At 44.9% G+C, this 20,676-nt stretch overlaps 1 protein-coding gene across 1 annotated transcript in view; it reads left to right on the top strand.

The window, feature by feature from the left end:
- The window catches only part of TEX10 (testis expressed 10), a 46,993-nt gene that overhangs the window by 4,906 nt on the left and 21,411 nt on the right, over positions 1 to 20,676 (top strand). The window contains exons 4-12 of the mRNA XM_078869179.1: positions 53 to 309; positions 902 to 1,145; positions 1,329 to 1,447; positions 2,174 to 2,442; positions 5,487 to 5,625; positions 6,107 to 6,276; positions 7,787 to 7,970; positions 17,080 to 17,165; positions 17,449 to 17,579. Of these exons, the coding sequence (XP_078725305.1) occupies positions 53 to 309; positions 902 to 1,145; positions 1,329 to 1,447; positions 2,174 to 2,442; positions 5,487 to 5,625; positions 6,107 to 6,276; positions 7,787 to 7,970; positions 17,080 to 17,165; positions 17,449 to 17,579 (1,599 nt within the window). The remainder of the gene's footprint in view (positions 1 to 52; positions 310 to 901; positions 1,146 to 1,328; positions 1,448 to 2,173; positions 2,443 to 5,486; positions 5,626 to 6,106; positions 6,277 to 7,786; positions 7,971 to 17,079; positions 17,166 to 17,448; positions 17,580 to 20,676) is intronic.

Genomic DNA, 20,676 nt, shown 5'->3' with positions numbered 1-20,676 from the left:
TGTGCGTCTTCACCCACGCGGCGCTTTTGCCTGTTTTGTTCGCTGTGGTCAGGTCAAGGGAGATAAAGCGCCTCGGCGCCTCCTCGTGAACCCCAGTGGGCAGCTCACGTCCCAGCAATGGCGGCTGCGCGTGCTGGCGCGCCTCTCCCGCTTCCTGGGCGCTGTGCTTCGAGAGACGGATGTGGACGGGGAGGGAGAGGTGCGCCCTGCGGAGGCATTGCACGTGGACTGGCCGAGCTGTCAGAGGGGCGTCGAGGTGTTTGAACACTCCGGACTACGGCCCATGCTGGCCACGACGTTTCGTCTATGGTGAGCATTTAACTGGAGCTGGTACGATTAGACATTTGACTTAAATATTTTAATTAACTACTTTTTACGTGATCGAATACTCGGGCCGCTTTATAATTGGTGGCTGCGCCGACATTTTAGAATGTCACAAAACCTCATCCATAACCTTCCATCCAGCCGCACATGGTGGAATAGAAGGGAGACTTTTCTGTTCCAACTGGTTTAGCCCGGCTATAATTTTAACGCTTCTCCCCGCTCAAATGAGCATAGAACAGTGATGAGTTTTGTTGATGGCCCTCAGCCAGTGGTGTAAATTCCACAATCCTTTAGAGGGGGCCAGACTTTTTATAGGACAACAACTGTTGATGTCTGACAAAATTATATTTGATTTACATATCACTGGGAGATCATTGGCCGGGCAAAGCTCATTTGAGCAGGAAATTACTTTGACCTGACTTACTCCCAACTGATTTTTAAACTCGTGGCTTTTTGAACAGCGGACAAGTAAATTGTGTTTGGTGACAGTTTTTTTCACGTAAAACTAATTCTATACTTCTTCTATTTAACACTTAACCAAAGAGGCACTCCGTAAAATGCATGATTTTTTTCTCAGTCCAGTCAGCATGGCAAACTCGAGCGAAATGGTGGTTGGCAACGACCTGTCCCATCCGGAGGGCGTCCGCACTTTCGTGCACACCCTAGTGCCACTTCTGCTGGAGTGCTGGGTGGAGGCGGCTCTGGCCACGGAGGAGGGAGACGTGCCCATCCCAGGGAGTGAGGGTCTGGCCGTCATGGTGCAGGTAGCCAACACGATGCTCCTGCTTTGGAGGCTGGTGATCCGGCACGGTCGCACCCTGGTGAGGCCCACGCTCATGTCGGTTTTCAAGAATGTTTTTTTTTCTGAGCACGTTGTTAACATTTGTGGCATCGATCCAAGAAATGTATTGTTTTTTTATTCTTGGTTTTTGGTTGGTACTGCAGGTGTTGTGTGCGAGTCTTATATTTAATTGGTTGACATTTTTGACATTTTTCGTTTCCAGGGAACATTTTTCCGGGACACATATTTCACCGATTTCAAATCGCACTTTTTGAAGAATTTTCCGTACTCCATGTGTGAGAATGGGGCAAGAAAATCCAAGCAAAAAGGAGCGAAAAAAGGGTATGTTTAAAATTATGTTAAGTCCGGCCAGCACGGTCTGACTTCCGTAATTTCCATTTTGCAGTGAACACGGCAATAGACACTTGGGTGCACGATACTCTTAGGTGTAGGTTACCCTTGGCATTAACCAGTAAAACATGTTGAAGGGTTGACATGTGGACAGGCTGGGATTGACTTTATTTTAAGTGGGGATGGCAAGACATTGACCAGTGGGGCATGCTTTAAGGCGTATTGGCCACCAGGGGGCAAATGTGAGCTGTAAAAACAAAATGCATCTCAATGCAAAACTGCTGTGAGGCAAAACTGCGCTACGTGTTATTGCAGGTTTGTGGATATTTTAACTCTATAGTGTTTTTTTTAAATCTTCACCCGTATTCTATCACATGTTTAAACCAAATATTATAACAATATTAAAGACGGTTGCAAGAGGAAAAAAAATCGCAAACATTTCCATAGCTTAGCAATGTGTTTTCGGGACGTACCATGTGTAGTTGAGCTGAATGTGCCACTTTTTGCTCCATGTACTGGGAACTTCAAGCACTTTTTCTAAATGCATTGGAGAGCTATACAGCACAACCCGGAAAACCCTTGCAGTAACCCCTTCCATTTCCAGATCTACATGAAGCTTTATTGTAAGTATCCCATCAAACTCTTAAACCGTTGTGTGTGTTTCTGGCACATGTCACACACTGGCTGTGCGCGGCCACCCTGCGATGTGAATGTCAGAACCGACGTAACGCAAGACACTGTCCTGGGTCTGAACCTCAACCTGGCCGAGCTGCTGGCCTCCGTGGCAGAGCACGGCTGCGGGCCCGGGGGGTGGGGAGCTCCGGCGACGGTACCGGCAGGGCGTCGTGCCGCCCAGCCGGATGCCCTGGAGCCCGTGGAGCACTACGTGGCAGGGCTGCTTTCCGGGGGCAGCCGCCTGCCCACCACTCGCCTCGGCACGGTGCTGGCTGTGGTCCGTACGCTCCTGGCCACTCTGCACACTCAGGGTACGGGTGAGCTGTGTGCATTTTACCCGGGCTGGCGAGAGCGGATGGGAGACTGTGCAGGGTGCGTGTACAGTGGGTGGCTGTAAAGCGTGTGTGCGCGCATGCACGCAGGATCGTAGGGGTTTATCACACTGCACTACGAGCCTGGCAGACAGAGTGATTTTCGTCCACTACTAAAATTAGTGGCGAATGTATGAGCTAGTCCTGGGCCTCGCCTAGGTTGACTCGGCCTTAAATGAGGACCTGGTGTGGTGTGTATTGGTCAGCAATGAGGAGAAAAATATGGCCACCAGGTGCGGTGCTGGCTACACCAGTTCCCCGAGCACCATGTTGCCTTTAAGTGGTGCCAACCAGCACTTACCCCAACAGTCAGTTGAAGGCTACATGGGGGATATTTGAGTATTGCCGTTGTAATTCTGCTCCGGTTTAAGTGCATTGGAGCATTGGTTTTTCATTTGTGCCGTATGTCTGACTGCTCGTGGCTTACTTGAAATCCAGAGGTGTGTTTTATTGCACAATAGTTTGTGTTTTTGCCTCCTACACCTTAAATTCTAAGAATTGTGTTATCAATGAAGATTTATGCTCAGCTTTCATTATCTTTGTCTGCATTTTTGTTCATTTGCATTCATTTCACATGGATTTTTTATAATGACACAAAGTCGTTTTTTTATTATTATTTCGCGACACACAAAGCTGCTTTAATTGTTGCCCATGTAGCTTTGGAGTGTGGGATAAAAATATCGAGACATAATTGACGGGCAGTAATCAGCACTTAATCGCAAGTAAAAAATGCATTTCCTTGCCTTTATAACTCGCTTGCCAGATGGAGAAAACAATGGTTCCATAGTACTGCTGCTGCCACCAACACAAAGGCTTCCAAGACTGGTGGTCATATTTTATTAACGCGCAAAGCAAGTTTAACTCTTGTTATGCAAATGCAAGTTAAAAGGATGATAATCTGTGGCGCAGGTGATGTGTCTGTGAGGTGCCTAAGTTTGCCGTTCTTCGTTGTGCCTTTTGTGCCTCTAGGGATGGAATTTTCCAGTCCTAATCTGTGATTCTGTCATGACATAGAATGGGGGGTTCACCATATTAGTGGGTTTTTTTCATACATTTTTGCATAATAGAGATGGCTCTACACAAAAAAAGTCTAATGCAGTCCTGCATACAGTTATTGTGCCTGGTAACTTTTGTTCATGGCACTTAGTAATGCAATGGAATATTTTACGTATGCATTGCGACCCATTGGCGCAAATAACGTGATGAACAGCTCCGTAAAATCCAGTGTTTGTTTATGTCTATCGGTATTTTGGAAGGAATACTGTTATTATTGTGTAGTGTGAATATATATGATCCTAAATAACAACTGTGAATTTATATGGCATCTAAATTCCGGACGTTTGTTGGAGCAAATCATGGTAGGCACAGAGAGAGAGAGAGGGAGGAACAATGCAGCACAGCCTGGGAAGGAGAATCTGGGGCCCAGCACCAACAATAAAAGCCCCAGGAGCAGTCGGGGCAGGTAGGGCAGCACCAACAACTCCATTAATAATAATTAGCGGGTGACGTCACTCCACATGGGGGGGGGGGGCGAGGCGCCTCCTCCCCCCTCCTCGGCGTCAACTTACAACCCTCACTACAAAGGCAGAACCCTCGCGTCACGCCATCTCCGTAACGCTATTGAGACATAGACGTAAAAAGGACGTCATGATGTACAAGGGATTATAACCTTTGAATGATTGATGCAATGAACATCACGTCGCGGTCTGCTTTTCGCTTGCAAGTTTCAGATTTACTGCAATACACCCGTCCTTGGATGGGCAAACGGCAAGTTACTTACATGTGGAGCTACAGAAAGAAGTTCTACTTATATTTATGCTTTTAATATTGGAAATTTGTTTTACCATTTAGCACTGTCAATACAGTAGGGTGTTCTTGTGCTGCCCCCACCACCACTATCATGAATATCCACTCCAACACTTTTAACATTGGCTAAATATTGTTCATGTTGCTGCACCGTTCTACTGGAAGCCATTGTGTGTGTCGAGTTGCTGTCTCCAGTAATTCAGCCGTCTTTTAACACACAACACCTTGAGACAAAAACACCTTGTGGAATGTAATGTCCGGGAGAGCAGAGTTTTTATTGTCTTGTGCAAAGGTGAATTAGTGACTGTGGATATTCCTTGATGGGCATCGCTTGAACTCCGAGGCAATTTTGAGCATTTTATAACAGGAAGTTCGCAGCACAGGTCACATGCTTTAACATAAGAATATATTACAGCATGACTGTAAAGTCGACAAGTCCCGTGGCTGGTTAAATAGGCTTTCGCTGGAGAGATGGCATTTCCACTGGGGTCAGAATTTAAATTTAACTGAAGAGAAACTGGTTTGCTTGGTTGCATGCAGGAATAACTGTTAAAATTTACAGCTTCAAAGGGTAAACTTGTACAACTTTACGGACTCTTTTAGAATGATGGCTGTGCAGGTTGTTGAACTTGTAAATATTTTTTAAGTTTTTTACTAATTGCCTAAAATGCAATTAATTAACATTATTAGAAAGCGAAGCACCCATAAAATGTTTAATACTCGAGCACAATAACCTGACTGATAGTGGAGGCATTCTGTTTGAAGAGCGGAGCTAAAACCGATCATCAGCTTTGCACAACATTTTTCGACCTGAGTACTTTGCGACCCTATGAAAATGTAAACGTTTCCTTGCTACTGATAATGCCATGGCAATTTAGCGGTTGTTACTTGGAAAAATAAGACTGTTTTCAGAAAATATTTGGAGGAATTCACCGGCGTAAGCAGTCACTTTCAATCAACGTAAACAATTGGGGTTGTGCTTTCTCTAATACGAGCGCGAGTCGGTGCTCGTTAGGTCAAAAATCATGTAAATTATTGCTTGTGTTTCTTGACATTATCTTAAATTAATACGTGTCCCTGGGCTGGAGGAAGCAGAGGCGTTTCCGGGGCATTTGGCGATCGGTTCTAGATGCAGACAGTGATTCTGCACGCACCTGCCGGCGCGTGTGCCCCCGCAGCCCGTGTGGAGGAATTGCTGCGCGCCGTGTTTGCCGAGTACCAGCAGCGCAGCGTCACCGTGGCCAACCGCCTGCGCCTGCTGCGCTTCTTTCGCAGCCTCTACGTGGACGAGGGAGAAACCTCGGTCCACGTGCGCAGGTATTTTGTGAAGGACGGCGAGGGTCTCCCATAGAGGGGGGGAGAGAGTTCGGTGTTAAATGCATCTCGTGGCTGCGAGGGGGTCACAACAAAAACAGCTGCTGCGGTCCTGCGTTTATGTGCGCGCGCGCGCGTGTGCGCGTGAGCAGAAACTGACTATAAATGAGACAATTTCTTCAGAAGAGTCTCTTAAGGTGTCCTATGTTTGTCAGTACTTATGTTGCTGTATTTTTACTGTAGTTTCCTATGCCCTCGTCAAGCTGGGGTTGCCGTATTTGGTGAGAATGAGAACTGTAGAGATGGCAAGCGAGAGACACTGTTGTACCAGTGTTCCTTTTTATTTAAAAGCATTTGTGCATGTTATATGTTTATACATCTCAGCTGATGTAAACACGTGTGTCAATTGTTGGATTTTTCTACTCTTAAGATAGAGAATGCATCACTTCGAATTTGTGGCCCGGCCACCGGCGGTTAATTTCAGGAGCAAGGTGCTGTCCCGCTGGCTCATGACGCTGCCGCCGCAGCTTATTCAGTTGGGTGCTCGCTGCCCCGCGTTCTCAGCTGAGCTCGTGGAGGTCATCCGCTCAGCTGCTGCCCACGCCAACCCCAACCTCCTGGCCAGCCTGTCCACCCACGCGTGCCACATCTACGGTACGTTCACCCGAGTTCGAGAGGGCAGCAGCAGCAGCATCGTTGCGGATTGTGTGAATCCTAATCTGCAACCCCTCCCCACCCCCCGAGTTGGCTCGTGTTGTTGATTGTTTTGTGTTTATTCTCGGTGGAAATGCCTGTCACATACTGCATCAGCGTGCATGGCAAATCGATAGTTTTAATTCATGTTTGCATTTGTTTCTTCAGGAATGTTTTCTTCGGTCACTATTATTCAGGGGACAGAATTATGGGAGATTAGTACAATTACACGATGCTGCTTTGCATAATGTTACACTTTTGTTAAACATTTTTTGTCAATGTGCGTATTTCCGATCCATATGTCATGGGAGGTTAATATGCACTGATTGGAACTGCACTGAGAGACAGAAAGAGGTCAAATGCAAATGAGACATTCCATTGACTTTTGAGAAAATTAAGTGGATTTGGGCAGAGACACATTACTCAAAGGGATGATCGGCTATGGATGAGACCGGTGACTGAATTGCGACCAAAGGAGGTTGCTTGCCTCGAAGGACGATCACCACGGAGATGGAGTAATAAATTCAGCTGAAATGCAGAAGCATCGCAGGACCATGAGGAATGGAAACACTGTGGGGAGCCCTACATCCAGCAGTGGATAGATCATAGCTGATGATGACAATAGTACAATACAGTGTTTCAAATATAGTTACAAATGAACAGGGCATATCTCTTCATCTCATAAATGATCATATGATATTATGCTTGTGCCTTAATGTGCGTGGTTGATTTGTATTTTTGGAGAGAAATCTGCTCGGTCTATTGTTGAAGCATGGTTCATAAATCCTTATAATAACACTATTTAAAAAAAAACAATGGAATACATGAGTTGTGTTGCACATTATTTATTATAACACTGTAAATTTAACTAGTCCAAAAATTTAAACCATCATAAACAGCCTTAATTAAAGACTTACTAAGTCTTACACTGTTGCAGGTGATTGGGGAAACTGCTCTGGAATAACTGCAAAGTATTCTTTAGAGAGGAGTTGCAAAAGTTCACAAAGGTGTGAGATCTGTTCATTAACTTCTTCAAATAGAGAAGGGTGAACTGGGTGAAGCGGTTGGCAATGACAGTTGATTAGTTGCAGGTTCTGGTTCATCAGACAATTGCCGGGATTTTTGTGATTGCGACTTTGTTGTTCACGTGCCCGCTTAGTTTTCTCTTTTCCCTTTATTTCATCATCATCCATCAATCAACCATCATAAATTATCCATCATCCATCGTCGTCCCATCAATTATCAATCATCTTTTTTCCATCTTTCTCCTGTGTAGACTGTTATCGTATAGTTCAGTCAGAATGGCACGGAAACTTCGCTTCGAATTTATTTTTCATTTAAATTACATTTTAATAAAAGGGTGGAAAAACACACGGACAATCCTGAGAGCGCTGCAACAGAACAGTGGGGCCACCCAGCCGCTGCCGTGGTATAGTAACAGTGCCGGATTGGTTACGCTGCCCTCCTGCAGACCCGACAGATGGGGTATTGGGCAGCCTGGTGGCAGACGCCGCCACGCAGAGGCACCTCCTGCAGCTGCTCTACCACCTGCCGGTCTTCCCCGAGGGCCTGCCACCCCACCTGGCCCACTTCTGCCTTGACGCGCGCTTCCCTGCGGAAATGGCCAAGACCGTCATCAGGATGATGCATCACAGGTGGGGGTGGGCGAAGCGCGAGCGCCGTAGCTGCTTAGCTAGTTTGTGTTGTCACCTGCGATTGTCGTAGTCCGGAGTGGGGGGGTGGGTGTCATGGCCCCCTTGTCCGTGTCTTTATTCTTGGCCGTTCGTTTTAACCCTTTCCTGTTCTGATGACGTATGTATGTGTGCGTCATCAATTATTCTTCCGATTCTGTCATCGGAACGGAATCGGAAGAAAAACTGAAATAAAATAACTTTATTGGTACGTCTTCAGGTCGGAAGACGTACCAAGGCTCCCACAAGGCCATGCGGGGGAGGATGTGGCACATTTTGGCACCAGCGATTAAAGAGTTGCGGTCATGTCGCTACAGTTTTCTGCGGTGAGTACAATGTCTTTAAAAACAACAGCGCTATGCCTAACCGCTTGTGCATTCCGAGATTTAGCGGGGACCGAAACCCACCCTGCAACTTGCAGACGTTTCGGAATGGGGAAAGGGTTAACAAGGCCTTGTGGTGGATCCTGAATAAATGGCATTTCATCTTGAATGTTGGCCAATACAGAGTGCGGTGGCATTGGCCACAGTGCGCAGTGAGAGAAGGTTAAATAGAATTTGCAGTCCACGTCTTGGCCTCTTGATTGCCATTGGTCGTGTGTGTTCCCAAAAGACGACAGAAGAGGGTGTTGTTGCATCAATAAACCACACGACTGCTCGGTGAGGTTGTGTGGTGTGTGCTTTTGGCAGTGTCTGTTTGCAGGGTATGTTTTCTTATGTTGGGTTTGTGTTTGCTGACCCTGTGTGCATGGATGTGTGCTTAAACACATTGCTATATATTTACCTGTGTGTATTTTAACGAAGTGGAAAGATTCATTTTTACAGCACTCCCTTATTGCTGTTGCGTTTCACAGTGTGCCAGCACACGGAGGAATTTTACTTTTGAGTCGTGTGTTACCAGTTGTACAAATTTCCAACACGTGTTGTGTGTTTTCCAAGAGAGCCTTTTCCGGTGCTTGCATGCGATGTGGCAAGGTGAATAGGATCATTTAGATTATTTGTGCTGCAGTTCAAGACAAATTTTATTTCTGTTAGGGTGAGGAAGTCACAGGCTCTGAGCCGGCAATGATGGGAAGCCATCGGAGCTTGGAAAAGCTCTGGGTTCAGGACTGTGCAGAACATTATATATATTTAAAGGCATTTCATTAATAACGCCCCTCTCAGTGATCCGATAAAATTTCTCTTTTGGAGGTCATGATTTGATTCCAGAATGGATTTTTTCGTCCTGTTTTTAACATCTTAGTGATATTGTTTCTCCTTTATTTCATCTTATTTGTATTTTTTTTTTCTATTCGAATACATTAGATATTTCCATCATATAAAATTTGTACAAGTTACAATAAATTTTGACTTGAAACTTTCGTGACTGCAGGAATTCATATGCTTTGGGTCTTTCGGTAAAGTCACGGAGATAGAAAAATAAAGTGAATAAAAATAATGAAAATAAAATAAAAATAAAAAACTAAAAAACACGAATGTAGACTGTAGCCTGGTTATTAAGTTTGAGTACTAGCAGTCTATAATGTTGGCTGTAGCCTGGTTCTTCACCTTGGTGAGTGTACTGGCAGTCTATAATGTAGACTGTAGCCTGGTTCTTAATCGGAGTGAGTGTACTGTCAGTCTATAATGTAGACTGTAGCCTGGTTATTAACCTGAGTGAGTGTACTGGCAGTCTATAATGTAGACTTATTCTTGGTTCTTTTTGTAAAAAAAAACCCACGACGTTTCGATCACAACACAAGCGATCGTCAGAAGCGATCTGACGACCGCTTGTGTTGTGATCGAAACGTCGTGGCTTTCTTTTATATTTATTACTCATACCGCTACGGTGTTTGCCGTTATGACTAAATATATGTAATGTTCACTTTTTTTTTGTCAATTGGATGAAGACCTCCCCGAGGCATGTTTGTTGTCATCGACGCAGATGTTCAATGAGAGGCAAATGTTGCCTCGTACCGTCTGATTGGGAAGCACGCTCGTGGTCGGCTTGTTGACGAGCCTGATCTGTGGAGGACTGTGAAGAACACAACCATGGCCACCAACTCCATGTGTATTCAATAGCAGATACTATTTGAGTACCATCTACAAAACAGAGATTATAAAATGAATCTCAGGTTACGGTGACATTTTATCCACACACACATGTTGTGGTAAGCACTGAGCTTGTAAGAGTTTGTGCTCCCCCTTTATTTTGTATCGTGGTGAACGTAGCGGCCTCTAGTGCCAGCAGAGATCATGTGACCCATAATATACAAGGTACATGAATTTAAAAACATAGATTCTGAAAAATGCTATTGGATGTGCGTATTGGATGCGAGCAAAATAATATACGATTGAATTAAACCACCCCTCTAGGGTTTGCACACAATGGTCATTATTGTAATAGTTTACAGGCTTTTGTCAATCCAGTGGAAGGTGAAGCCCCTCTCCCTATGCCGTGTTGGTTTATGGTTGTTTGATCATACTTCACCGGACTGGTCCTGAGTGATTTTTAAAAAATAAACTGCGGTCGCCAGGCAGCTACGTCGCCGGGGCTTGACGACGACAGGTTCCTCGGCGTCTTGAGCCTGTTGCCCGTGTACCTGTCCTCACCGCGGGGCACCAAAATAAATGCATTTAAAATAAGAGGGCATTAATAGGCATCGATTCGTCAGAAATAAATGAATACGCAAATAAGCGCATGAATAAGTTAGGCGCGTTAATAAGTAATGTGGCCCTCGCGAGTGAGGTGGTGGCCAAGGCTGGTGGCGGGGTGCTACACGGGGCCCGTTGCGGCCCCCGCGACTCTGCCTGGGACCTGTGGCCTCCCAGACACGCTCATGGGAGCCCTCGCTCACTGCCAGGGGTGTAATTATTCATCTCCCCCCCCCCCCCCGCTGCAGTGACCACTCCCCTCCTGACATCCCACCATCCCCGTGGTGATTCAATACATTTTTGTGATGGTAGGCCGCGATGCGATTCCAGAACGGATTTTCCCGTCTCTTTTTTTTTTTTGCCCCATTTCGCTTTTTTGCTTCTCGTTTTTGCCCATCTCGTTTGGAACAGCTTCAGTCGCTCATTGATCCTGAATGTAATGTTTGCATATTTTTTTCAATTAATTGACATGCGTCGAAAATCACCCGATCCTTACGCACGCAATCCGCGAGTCTTAAGAATCAACATAACAACACTCGATTAATGAATACATCACGACATGCTTTACTCGCTGTGTTTCGAAAAAAAAGATGCTTGTGTATTAGAGGACGTGCTTTTATTGAGGTTGTGCTGTTAATTTTGAGAATGTAAATTACGGTCAACATCTTGTACTTATGTTACCATGGCTTCTTGCTTTGAAAGTCACTTGTGAAAAGCATTTTGCAGATGCCCTTTGGCTGGATGAAATGCACTGATTTAGATTTAATGTAACCCTAAATGTGGCCAGTGCACAGACTGGATTGCATGCAGGTTGAATGGATTAAATGTATGATGATGGAAAGATGTTAGAATGCAGTAGTCACAGCTGCCTCTATAAAAGTTTATCTACGAAGACATGTTCTATATGTATATCTTCATAGATACAATATACAACAATACGTTATCGAGTGTGCAATGAAACACAGCAACCCCAGTTGGGTTCCTGAGCACACCTAGAAATTAGTAGCGAGTGATTTCTGACCGGGTCCTGGGCCACCAGCTGGCATTGATCAGTGTGGTGAAGTATGGCCATACAATTCTCACGACCGACATGGCAAGGGGGGGGGGGGGGGGTGAGGTGTTCATTCAGCAGTGGCTTTGCAGAGAACTGTAAAATATTTAATTGTATTAATACACACATTATGGTATAGTGCGGATATGCAATGCAACTTTTTGCTCTTGTAAGAAAAATAACATTTTCCCATTTTTAATATATTTAAGCAACGTGTATTTTGTTTCCTCATTCGATTTTGTTACTTATATTTAAACAAATCTACGCACTTACTAAAATTATGTTAGCATGGCTTTCAAAGGAAAGGAGTAATGTATTTACATGTAATTAAATATAAAAAGTTATTTTGTTTAAAAAAAAAGTTGTTATTTTCACAATATTCTTGTTTTTCAATTTAACTGAGAGTAACGAAGTTGTGAATGTTACATTTTTAAGATTTACAAATACCATGTCTGGAATGAAAATTCAAGTAGCTTCACGTTTCCTCTTCTAAAAAGGCCAAACGAGCTGACGTTTCATGTTCGCCATTATTTCTGGAATAGACTTTACATGTTTGCATGCGTTTGTTGCCTGCCTGGTTTTTATGAAAATTCAAACAAGTTACTGGCACCTCTTAACCTTGACTTGTGTTTATTAAACTCCACAAAACAGCTTTCTGCACCGGACGCATTGCACATTTTCTTTGTAATGGGGAAAAAAAATAACTTGTTGAAAAAATTCAGTCATATTCTTAATTTTAGAACTTTCGTGACTGCAGGAATTATTATTTGGTTCTTTCGGTTAAGTCACGTCTAAAGATAAAATAATACATTAAATTAAATAATAGAATACGACGTTTCGATTGCAACACAAGCAATCATCATCAGGTATAATGAAATAGCGACATAAAATCTAACCAGAAAAGTATAGACAGACATATTAGCATGTGTCCTCTCTTTGGAATGTTCACACTTAAATTCTAACTTAGCAATCTTTGAAATACGTACTCAACCAGGCTATGCGTTAATTGTGTGTTGACCGACCCTCTGTGTTGTATTACATTACATTTCGATATTTTACTAGGTTATTTAATTTTAGTGTGTCCTTCTGATTTTCAGGCTTGCTTGCCGTGTCATCGCACTTGCAGCACCACGTTTTGTTGTCCACTCATTGATATGCTAATTTTTTCTCTAAGCCCCCTCCCTCTCTCTGCGTCCGCCCTCCTCTGTCTATTTAAGGCCACCCCACAGAGACGATCACCTCTCTCTGTTACCTGTGTTGCTCTCTCTATGTATCTTGGTGATATCTGTCTGCTAATGTCTGTCTATAGTTTTCTTGTTAGATTTTATGTCGCTATTTCATTATACCTGATGATGATTGCTTGTGTTGCAATCGAAACGTCGTATTCTATTATTTAATTTAATTTATTATTTTATCTTTAGACGTGACTTAACCGAAAGAACCAAATAATAATTCAGTCATATTATTATCAACATAAGCATGGCGGCGAGCCTTCTATTTGTTCTGAAGCTGTGTTCAACTTACAGACTTGGGGAGGAGAGTTCATGCACACGAAAATATTGGTTTGAGTTGGGTGTCGTGCAGATGCGTGAGATTGATGTAGCGGATAGCAGTGGGGCCAGGGGGGTGAAGGGGGGGGGGGGCGGAACCGGTGGTCCGAACGCAATGGGGCCGGGACTCGATGCGATCATCCCAGGCCAGCCATAATCCCGGACGACGTGCCATTTTTCCTGGGCCTGACTTGGGGCCACGATTTCCGTTAGCCGAGCGACGTGTGACACCAGGCCCCCCGCAGGCCTGGAGATGGGAATCCGTGGTGGGGCGGGCATTGGTGTGACGGTGGGGGCGACGCGATCGGGGTGGCTGGACGGTGGTTGGGTGGACAAACAGTGCAAGGGCGACGTGGACGTGACATGACAAGTCGCGCCCGGGGCCGTGCAAGTCTTCGGCCGTGATGGAAGGACGCAAGGGATGTCAATCCTGACGGAAAGCTGTTTCCCATCACATGGCTTTAACTGTTTCCCCGTTGCGAGCTTCTCGTTCTCTGTCACGAACGTCTGCGCAGAACGTGGTGACATCTCAGGACACCTTTTACTAAGCCAAGCAGGCCGTCGCATTTCGCCATTGAAACAGATACTGATGACTGTCGCCTACGTGTTTTCAGCACATCTGCGTACCCAAACGCATGTTGTTTAGTTTAATCATTGCCACAAGCATCAATATGTAGGCACTGCTGGCTGCCTGGCGGGGTACAGTTGTATGAGATATCCCAACTGGAAAAGTGTTAAGCCTGACACGTGTGCCTTGGCCCTGCAATAGCAGAGACCAGACAGATTCTACTGCAGCCTTGCTGCATGACTGCCTCCGAAATGAACACATCCTGTAGTTGTCGCGTTTGTGCAGCTGCGGGGTAGGCCAGTTGTTCATAGTTCATGTAAAAGTTACTTCTCTGTGGAACATGATTTGCTGTACGTGTGTAGCTAATACAAGGTTTGTCCAGAATGAGCAGTTTGGTCACAAAGTATTGATTTTTAATTCTCTATATCTGTCAGTTTTGTATTCCCACATTTATACTATCACATTAGATTGGTCCTGTTTTCTTCTTCCCGGAATTGTGAACACTTGATAACAACTCTTGTGTACTTAAAATGTTAAGGTGATTTTTTTGCATGAAATATTCTGAAAATCCATCGGTAGGATGATGCTTTGAAAACAACCTGGATTTCCAAACAAACCTAAAATAATGAAATGAATCCTGTTCCTAGCATGTAGTTGTCATTCAAGGTGAAATATTTTACCCAGGTGCTGGAGTGTGGGCATCAGAGTTAACATCTTAAAATTATATGTTAGTTCAAGCGGAGAAACTTAACATGTGCACTCAAATTAAATGAAGACTGCGCCTGTGATACACAAGACAATACACTGCACCATGTGCCCGGTCGCAAATTAATTGTTTAAACGTAATTTCTGCCATGGTGATTAACACGGCATGTTTTTATTTAGGAATTAACAAATGTCCGTTAAATGTTGTCGGCCTTTCAAAGCGAAGCGCATCGATAATTTGTAACGGGCGACAGAAAAGGGGTGTGGACCTTGAAACGTAACGAGGCCGTAAACGCCGGTTTAGCCCGCAGAAAAAGGGGACTGCTCTGATTGTGGATGGGCCAGAGGTCGCAAACGGGTTTTGATTCCTTACCCGTACCCGTACCCGGCCGCACCAGGGTCGCAAACGGGTACCCGTACCCTACCCGTACCCGGCCGGGTACGGGTATCGGGTACCCGGTTGCGACCTCTGTTGCAGGCGCGGGTGGGTTGATTCTAGGAACTTGAATTGTGAGAAGAGACAAGACGTTGGGAAATGAGTGACAAACAGTTACTCACCAGTGACTCACGGTCTACCCGTACCCGTACCCGGCCGCACCAGGGTCGCAAATGGGTACCCGTACCCATACCCGGCCGGGTACGGGTAGGGTACGGGTATCGGGTACCTGATTGCGACCTCTGGGATGAAGCCATGTTGCAGGCGCGGGTGGGTTGATTCTAGGAACTTGAATTGTGAGAAGAGACAAGACGTTGGGAAATGAGTGACAAACAGTTACTCACCTGTGACTCACGGCGTACCCGTACCCGGCCGCACCAGGGTCGCAAACGGGTACCCGTACTCGGCCGGGCACGAGTAGCCGGGTATCGGGTAGGGAACGGGTATCGGGTACCCGGTTGCGACCTCTGTGATGGGCACTGGTGCCGGGTGTGCAATCCTGCGGGACACTAGGCCTTTGAATTCCTTCTCGTCACTGTTAACAAGTGTAGCTTGCCGCATCTGAGCCACTTCCAAGCTCGCGCTTAATGTGCTGCAGGTTTTTCAAGCTCACCGCTGCTAATTTTAGCAATTTTTCCCCCTTGTAGTTGAACATGTGTAGTGGTGTGGAAAGTGATGCCATGGGTGTGGGGGAGTAAAGGTTGCGGGGAATCGGTGCCGAGTTTACCGAGATAGAGCTGCTTTAAACGACTTAAAAAAATGTAATTTGTACTCTTTTTACCATTTTTTACATTGCAAAACCAGGTGTGAGAAGATAAAATTGTGCAATAATTCTTAAATTGTTTGCATTGGCACAGTTTCCAAGCCTTTTATCTGTCCCGGTTAGTACCCCCCCCCCCCCCAACTGTTAAAATAATATGGGGAGAAATCATTTTTTTTGTGTCCATTAAATGTTCATCGTAAAACATTCATTGAACTTTGATGGACTGCTTAAGATTACTACTGACTTTGATGTTTTCATTCATACTCAAAGAGTGACTGGAGAAGGGAAGCTGAACATAGCAACACATGCTATCTGAAAATGCACCTTTTTAAGGTACTGTAATCGTCGAAGAAATAATAATGGCAATGATTTGTTTCTGATGGAGTGCCCTTTATAGCGAGGCATCTCTGAGCGCTTTACAAGCGATAAGCTACTTCTATCTCATCTCAAACAACAATAATTTACAATGATCGTTTATCAAATCCACCGCTGGATGACATCCCCGTCAACCTAAGTCGGTCGTGGGGGTTTTTGGCGAGTTACCTCGCCAGGCTGGATTTAGATGATTTCCCTTTGAAAGATTCTGGAAAGTCATTGTTTTATTGTGCAAAGATCGATACATCTGTTAGGAATTTGTGGGCTGTATACAGTAATTGAGATTTTACATTTTCCCTTATTTTGCCACACGTTTGCACATTTTGACTTGGTAGGGGGGGGGGGAATGTGACGATTAAAACTGAAAAAAAATAGACGAATGATTAGCCACTTTGTGCGAGATCGGTGGGCCATTTAAGGGATGCATCACAACTGGCCAATTCCCTTTGAAGCACTACCTGCTGTGAGCTGTTTGCCGCTTGCGTGTTGTGCGTGCGTGTGGCCTTGTGGTGTTTAGCGCCCATGAGATGCGGCTGCGGTTTGGTTCGTAGGCTCCAAGAGGACTCCCTCCCACCTCCCCCAAATAAACCCAAGCCAAGCCTCGCTCGGCACAGATCGAGTTTTTCAGGCGCTTCAAAGTCGTATCAAACGCTGTTTGTTCCTGCCTTTGATATGTACCCCCCCTCGTGTTTTCAAACTGCAGGGGAAGTGTGAGGGGCTCTATTTTTCAGTGCGTTAATTGCTAAGTTTCACACGTGTGTACAATTTCAGTTTTTTTCTTGCGTAGACAATTAAATGTGGTTATAAAGGTGAGCCTCCGTGGGGCCGCGTGTGAGCACACCTGCGTTTTTTTCCGGCACATGTTTCTGCACGGAAAACATGAAAGGAAAAAAAATGTTAAAAATAATTGTCGTAAACCTTTTAATGATTGTATTTAAGCAGTGGCATAAACAATGTTGATATTGTGTCTGACCATCGGCCTTAACTTGCAGGGCTTGTCTAGGAACAAGGGAATACTCCGAAGAGGCCCCATTTCCCGACACGGCCTATCTTGGCTTCATGTTCTCGGTGCTCATAGGTAATTGCAACATCATTATCAATACACGCCACACTAATTAACGCCTTAGAACTTTTAATTGGGCCGTTCCCCAAGCTGCTTGATGAAGTCTTTTTATCATGTGGCTGGCTGGTAAATAAAGTTGAGTGTTGGTTGATGAAAGGCTGTCAAATGCAGTGTGTTACTACGGGTACAATACATTTTATGCAGTGTCAGAATCCAAAATCACATCTGTTTTGAGATGTATTTTTTACTGTACCATCTCCTTTGTTAACGGTCGTGTTTATCTGCTGTCAAATGTTAGGTGTCACTGCGCAGGAGCTGTCTGCCCTCAAACCGATGGATTTGTCACACGTGACCAAGAGCCACTGCACCAAGGTGGACCTCTTGGAGACGAGCTGCGATAGATTTCTTCGCCATGCAGCCATTAATGAGGTAAAAAAAAATGGCTTGGATGTTTGAACTTTTAGGGACTATATCCCTCTTTGGATGAATGGTTGTTTTCATGATTGTAGCTCGTCCCTAGTTGTAAAAAGGAAGAAGCAGGTTTATGCAATTGGAGTGTTTGACATTTCATTGTTCATTTGCTGGAAGGACAATATACAATTTCCAACACGGGCTAACGAAAAAAACAAACATTTTTGGCACTTGATTATAACTCGCGGGTAGCGGCACGCTTCAAAAACCTGTGCGCTTCTCGCCCAGATGAAGTGACAAACCGGAGGTGACAGGGAACATCTTTTTTTGTCGGTCCATATCTCGCCCTCGGTCCGGGCATGGAGAGCGCACGCCTCTTTACAGCCGCGCTGCCTTCGAGCGTGCTCATGCCGTCCCGCATTAGGAATGCCCAGCACCGTGCGCTCGCGTTATTAAGCCGCAGAAAGGGCTTCCGCTGACCTTCCGGGTCTCTGATTAGGCTTAATATCTCCGATATGGGTGTTTCTCAATGTTGGGTAACTCAACAGTATCTTTTTTTTGTTACATTTGTTGCATCTCACTCCTCACAAAAAAAACAAAGCACTGCTTTATTTTCATCACCATTGGTGGTCCTGAGCCAACGGTATTAATTCCACATTCCTATTGTTTGGGGCCAGTATCTTTATAAGTGAACCAGTGTTGACTTCCTGCAAAGTAGTAATCATTGTATTGATTCCTGGAGGGATGATGGATTAGATCTATGCCTGATTGCTATTTGACCTGACAACCTTTTAATTGTAAGTCAAGTGCTCTGCTACAGAACCACCTGGGTGGATGCCCTAGTTTTTCCATTGCAAGACCACAGAAGCCATCTGGGGGTGGGTTATAAAAGGCAAATAAGCTGGAGAACTAATTGAGGGTGCTGCAGGATGTATTCATGCCGGGTATGAGGCAAATTTGTTCACACGTTTGAAACATTGTCGCATATTTAATGTTAGGGAATAAAAAAAATAAAGCAATGGAAGTGCAGGCAGCTGTCATCGGTATGCCTGTGAGTTCATGTTGGAGAAGACTGATGCACATGATGAGAGGAGAGGTGCAGCATCCATTTCTATCATCTCCTTTGGCTGCGAACCGTCGTATTGCGTTTTGAGTTTGCTGGGAAGACAAAGACACGTATCAGGAGATGACAGTTTGGATACAGATTTTGTCTTTTAAGTCTGATCCTCAAAAGCCGCGCGAAGCCAGCACATGGCAAAAGTTTATTTTGAGCCTCGTGGTAGAGGTGTGTGTGTGTGTGCGTGGAACACGTCTAAAAGGAGTTGGAGTTGGGGGGGACGGGGGGGGGTGCACAGATGTGTTTTTTTTGGCGCAGCGCGTCCTTCCCCGCCTCTCATCGGCACTAACGTTGACCTCCGAGGACCCCTCCCCTCCCACTCTTTGTGTGTGTGGGAGTCGGCACCTTGAGCCGCGTCCAAAAATCTGTTTAGGTTCCGACCAAAATATACATTTACACAGGACGACGACGGGGGCACTGTGCCAACTCCAAATGAGGCACCCGCTTAAAAGGGAGTGTAACTGTGCAACAAAAGCACATTAAGACACTGCGGGTCACAGTAACAAAATGCTAGTGCAATCATTCACCATTCTTGTCAATGGACGCCTTTCTCAGTGTTTAAAATAAATATTTCTGTCGATAATATTCAATGAAGACTTGCACAAGTAATTATTTCCAGGAACCAACTGACCACAGGGTTACAAGGGGGTCACATGGGGAAAAAAAGTACAGACTTGAAGGGCGGCCGTACCTTAGGTGGCTAGCATCCATCCAACAGAGCGGCCAAAAAATCTGGGACAAATCACCGGTGCAATTTGGTTACGCAACTGTTACATGAACTAGATTACATTTTCTTGAGTGCATTGTTTCGTACACATTTTATTACCCACGAGTGCAATTACGTGTGCCGTTGGTAGCTTAATGTGCAAGACCTTGCAAGTTTTTTTTTTGCATACTCTCAGTGTGTTGGCATATATATGCAGAAGTTGGTTCTATCTTTATTTAAGCATGCAAGCTCTTGAGCAAGTTTTTACCTTTTGTCTTATCAGTAGAGTCGAGCTTGTTAAATACTCCTGGGTCGCCAATGGGGGGGCCCTGCTCGGCACAACTCCGTATTGTATACAAACTCATTATGCTCTAATGATGAAACCCAGAAGGTCGAAACCGGTTCGGAGTTTTCTTGTAAAAAAATTGTTGGGTAATATTGGTCTGGAAAACCAGTATGCTCATGGCCGTAAAACATTGTTTTACACATAACGCTCTGCAACACCGCAAAATGGATGTTTGTAAACGAATTGTAGTCGGAACGTGTAGGACATGCATCAACCAGTGCCTGCCTCACAATTTACCATGAGGGGGTGCACTGCCTTCACGTCCCTCACCTGGTAAGCATTGTTCATTGTAACCCCAAGCCATGGACATCTGTAGAGCTCACACATGGTAGTTATCACAAAAGTGGAAGTAATTACTGCTTTCCTCGTCCTACGTATTGCAGCTCTATATTTCCGCAGGAGAAATGGCCAACTTATTTTTTGGCATTGGGGCCTACATGTGAACACATTTTAAAACCTGCGCACGCATGTACGGTACACTGTCACATATCCTATCGTCACATATTGGCCCTGATCAATTAACCGAACGCACCCAGTGTTGTATTCATGCAAGGTGTCACTTTCCATCGATATTCACAAAATCCTACCGGTTCATGTACAGCAGCCCAGTGCTTGTCAACCTTTCTGGACTCGTGCACCATTGTCAATCCTCAAAACAATCTCACAGACCCCACCTCTCTTTCTGTGCCATCTCCTTTCTCAAACACGTCGGTGATCACGCCCTTACATTTAGCTCTGTCCATGATATTGCTCGAGATCCTCGCATTGGATATTCCTATTTGCACCCAGTTGTTCAAATTGCTTGCATAAATTATTTTGTGGTCTTCCCCAGCTGCTTGTACCTATAATTTGACCCAGTAAAAACACGTTTTAGTCTCTTGTTTTCCCATTCCACGTCTAAGAAATCGAACTTGCCTCATAACTATTTATATTCACTTTCTTTTTG

The sequence above is a fragment of the Lampetra fluviatilis genome, chromosome 2 (assembly GCF_964198595.1).
Source record: "Lampetra fluviatilis chromosome 2, kcLamFluv1.1, whole genome shotgun sequence".
NCBI lineage: Eukaryota > Metazoa > Chordata > Hyperoartia > Petromyzontiformes > Petromyzontidae > Lampetra > Lampetra fluviatilis.
The sequence above is the reverse complement of the archived record's forward strand: the minus strand, read 5'-3'. Positions and strand labels throughout refer to the sequence as shown.